Source organism: Acanthamoeba castellanii (genome assembly GCF_000313135.1).
Source record: "Acanthamoeba castellanii str. Neff unplaced genomic scaffold scf7180000084652, whole genome shotgun sequence".
Classification (NCBI taxonomy): domain Eukaryota; phylum Discosea; order Longamoebia; family Acanthamoebidae; genus Acanthamoeba; species Acanthamoeba castellanii.
The window spans coordinates 15,036-19,087 of record NW_004457460.1 but is presented as its reverse complement, the minus strand read 5'-3'; the positions used below and the strand labels follow the sequence as shown (position 1 = coordinate 19,087).

At 57.7% G+C, this 4,052-nt stretch overlaps 1 protein-coding gene across 1 annotated transcript in view; it reads left to right on the top strand.

The window, feature by feature from the left end:
* Window positions 1–312: 312 nt before the first annotated feature.
* ACA1_102480 (RhoGEF domain containing protein) overlaps window positions 313–4,052 on the top strand; it is a gene marked incomplete at both ends in the record, with an annotated part of 4,038 nt that continues 298 nt past the window's right edge. Inside the window, 14 exons of the mRNA XM_004340003.1 lie at window positions 313–937; window positions 1,003–1,139; window positions 1,282–1,464; window positions 1,549–1,860; window positions 1,951–2,010; window positions 2,121–2,256; window positions 2,381–2,466; window positions 2,545–2,634; window positions 2,740–2,881; window positions 2,974–3,113; window positions 3,231–3,338; window positions 3,471–3,554; window positions 3,680–3,772; window positions 3,867–3,932. Of these exons, the coding sequence (XP_004340051.1) occupies window positions 313–937; window positions 1,003–1,139; window positions 1,282–1,464; window positions 1,549–1,860; window positions 1,951–2,010; window positions 2,121–2,256; window positions 2,381–2,466; window positions 2,545–2,634; window positions 2,740–2,881; window positions 2,974–3,113; window positions 3,231–3,338; window positions 3,471–3,554; window positions 3,680–3,772; window positions 3,867–3,932 (2,262 nt within the window). The remainder of the gene's footprint in view (window positions 938–1,002; window positions 1,140–1,281; window positions 1,465–1,548; window positions 1,861–1,950; window positions 2,011–2,120; window positions 2,257–2,380; window positions 2,467–2,544; window positions 2,635–2,739; window positions 2,882–2,973; window positions 3,114–3,230; window positions 3,339–3,470; window positions 3,555–3,679; window positions 3,773–3,866; window positions 3,933–4,052) is intronic.

Here is a 4,052-nt window from a genome sequence, read left to right as displayed (position 1 = left end):
CCTGCCCCGACCGCCCGTCGCCCCCAACTGCAGTACGCAGTCCCCCCCTCTCTTCCCTTGCGCTCACTCCAGCTCACCTGTCGACGTCGACCAGATCCAAGCGCGGGGCCTGTGTCGCCACGTCAGCGGGGGGTCTCGCCGATCGCGCCCCCGAAGCCTTCGCTCATCCAGCCCTTCGGCGCCTCGGCCGTCTCCCCGTCGTCGCCCTCGTTCACCACCCACTCCCACTATCAGCAACAAGCTGCCCCTCCCTCGTCATCAACCACGTCCTCCACGTCGCATTCTTCGCATTCTTCTTCTTATTCAGCATCTATGGCCTCGACGCCGTCCACGTCGACGTCGACGTCTCCGTCATCGCTGTCGACATCCGACGAGCGGCCGCTCTCGCCCGGGTCCGAGGGCCGACTGCGCAGCGCGACCGCCGCCGACGCGCGGCCTGTCAGCTCCCTCCTCCGGCGCCCGCCGCCGCCACGCCCCGCGCGCCGCGAGTCCAACGCCGATGTCCCGCCGATCAACCTGCTCAACCGACCCGTGTCGCTCACCAGCGCGCCGATGCCGGCCATTCCCACCCTCAACACGGCCGCGGGCGCGGGTTCGTCGACTACCTACCCGTCGTGGCAGTCGACGTCGCCGCGCGGCGAGCGCGGCCAGGTGTCGCCGCGGGCCACGATGCCGCCAGGCGCCATCTCCGCCGGTGGCGGCGGCTCGGCGTTGGGTCCGTCGTCGGCCTCCGCGGCGGAGTTGGCCCCATTGCAGGCGACGCCGGCGGTGCGCGCGGCGACCGTGAGCGCCAGCGGACCCACATCGCCGCGGGCCACCATTGCGCTGCTCGATCGCAAGCGGGCGCCGCGCCACACCGTGGCCACGGCGGACGACCTCGTCATCTCCAGCCCGGCCCCGGCCTCCGGCAGCCAAATCTCCGGCCCCGGCCTCGCCGGTACCGATTTATTTACTATTTTTCCTAAATTTTATTAATTTATTGTTTTATTATTATTATTTCAGGGAGCAGGATTGGAGATACTCCGTTCAGTCCGGGCCAGCAGAAGAAGGAGGACCCACTCATGATGCGGAGACGAGCGGCCGAGGAGATCCTCACCACCGAAGTGGCCTACGTCGAGCAGCTCTCCATGCTCATCAACGTATGCCGTCTCTGCTGCCGATGATTACTATTTGTCGTGTGTGTGTGTGTGTGTGCGTGCGCGCGCGTGCGTGCGTGCGTGCCGTTATGTTTGGTTTTGGTCAACCTTGATCGGTTTCTAACACGAACAACAAACAACACAGGCCTACAAGAAACCGATTGACGCGGCGAAGGTGATCGACCGGATGTCGCTCAAGGGCATCTTTGTGAACGTCGAGGTGCTCGAATCGCTCCACCGCACCTTCCTGTCCGACCTGCAGCAGCAGATGGAGCAGTGGTCGCCCGAGAACGAATCGCCCGGCCTCTCTTCCGTCATCCTCAGCTTGGTACTCTTCTTGCTTTCTCTTCGTTCTTTTCTTCGCTTTCGTTCTTCTCACCACTGGACACGACACGCACACAATGATCGACAGGTGCCCTATCTGAAGCTGTACATAGAGTACATCACCGATTTCGACCGTTCGCTCAAGCTCGTGGAGTCGCTGCACAACGAGAACGAGCCCTACCACCAGCTCATCCAGACGCTCGGCGCGGGCGGCTTCGTGGGCCGGCTCGGCCTCGATTCGCTGCGCGTGGTGCCCATCCAGCGCATCCCGCGCTACGTGCTCCTGCTCAAGGCCCTGATCAAGTACACGCCCGAGGACCACCCCGACTACAAGAACCTCGAGGAGGCCCTCCACAAGATGTCCGAGCTCGCCACCTTCATCAACACCAAGAAGAGCGAGGTACATGTGTGTCGTGTGTCGTGTCATCGTGTGCGCGTGTTGTGAGTGCGGTTGTGTGTCGTGCTTTTGCTGACGTACAACGCAACGCAGGCCGAGTCGCGCAACCGGCTGATCGAACTCTCGGCGAACCTGGTGGGCAAACGGTTGGAGGTAACCTTTGATTATTTATATTTATTTGGCCAAGCCAACAATTCAATTAGTTTCTGATTATGTAACATAATGAATTTCTCTTTTTCTTTTTCTCTTTCTTTTTCGTGCAGGGCTTGGAGGATGTCGAAGAGGAGGCGGTCGGGGGCAAGGAGCCCAAGGAGCACAAGTGGCGGAAGAAGTACAACAAGTACAAGCAATGCGACGTCTGCCGCGAGATGGGCTACTGCACCAAATGTAAAGTAAAGGGTACGCACGTTCTCCTCATCCTCCTCCACCACACTACACCACACTACACGTGCGCTAACTCGCGTGTTGCGTGTGTGTGTGTGTGTGTGTGGTGTGTGTGTGTGTGTGTGGTGTGTGTTTGCAGAGTGTAAATTCTATCTGGGTATCGGAGGAGTCCACGCCGACTGCCAACAGAACGTTCCCCACAACTGCGGCCAGCGGCGAACAGAGGTACTTTTACTTTTTGCGCGAGCCAATTTAATCATCCTTTCTTTTGCTAATCTCTGTTGTATTATTTCGCCCGCGCAGAAAACGTTCATTAAGCACAGCCGACATTTGATCAAAGAAGAAAAGGAGCTGCAACACAAGATGACGTCACTCAAACACCCCGACTCCAAGGTAACACACGACACACACACACACACACACACACACACACACACACACACACACGACACACACACATTAGTAACTTATGTTCAATGTCGTGCGATCTATATGTAGGCACCGCTGCACAAGGACCCCATCGTGCTGCTGCTCAACGATGGTCTCGCCGTGCTGTACCCCACCGAAATCGCCAAATACGAGTTCCTGGCCCTCATCAAGTGGGTCGGTCCCTCCGGCAAGCCCATCCTCAACGAAAACGGTATCGTCCCCGTCATGCGCGTGCGGTGTGTGCGGTGGTGCGTGTGCGTTCCGTGCGTGTGCGTGCGCTCAACTGCGCGTGGTTATGTGTAGTGACGGAGACGGCGTTCTCGCTCACGGACCCGCGCTACAACGAGCTCCACACGTTCGTGGCGGCCACCAAGGAGTACAAGGAGCAGTTCCTCAACGAAATGAAGCAACAGATGTCCAACTGGCACGTCGCCCAGTCCAGGGTGCGTCTTCCTCCCCTTTCTCTCTTTGCTGCGCGCTTGCGCCAACCTCTAAACTTACGCGCGTGTCGCGTGTCGTGTGTCGCGTGTCGCGTGTCGTGTGTCGTGCGTCGTGTGCAGGAAAGGGAAAAGGGAGGCGGAGCGACGTCGATGGATCAGTTCCGTGGGGTGACCTTTCAAATTTTGTTCACCGTGCCCGTCGCCTCCACCAAGGAGAAGGAATTCACCGTACCGTCCCCCATTTCATATTTTTACTCCATCAATATTATTATTATTAGCAAAAATAACAACATCATTTCGGAAATGAGAAAATAATAATTGCTAATTTGTTTCTCACTTTTTTGTGTAATTTTTTTATAGGCGTACGTGGTGGACATGAAGACGCAGAAGGGCACGATCACCATCATGAAGCGCTACCGCCAGTTCCTCGATCTCCACCACCGGGTACGAACACCAACGTAGCCCAGTGCGCGTGTGCGGCGTCGCCGACTGCTGACACTTTACCTTTGTGTGTGTGTGTGTGTGTGTGTGCGTGTGCGTGCGTGCGTGCGTGCGTGGGTCACACGCAGTTGCAAAACCACTACAAGGCGTCGGTGATACCCAAGTTCCCCAAGAAGCGCTACCTCGGCAACAACACCTCACACAAGTTCATCCAGAAGCGCGTACGACACACATCATCATCATCATGATCGTCGCCGTCGCCATCGTAATCTTCGCTCATCGTCACTTCCCCCCCCCATCCACCTACAAATGCAGTGTCAGAAGATCGGCCAGTACCTCAACGAGATGATGCAGCTGCCGGGCATTCTCGACATCGAAGAGGTTCGTGTCGACGTGCGTCTTCAAATTTGTGTCGTGTGTGCGGTGTGTGTGTGTCGTGCGCGTGCGATCTGACACGCGCATGTTTGTGTTGCAGGTGAAGTACGTTCCTGACGACGTCGC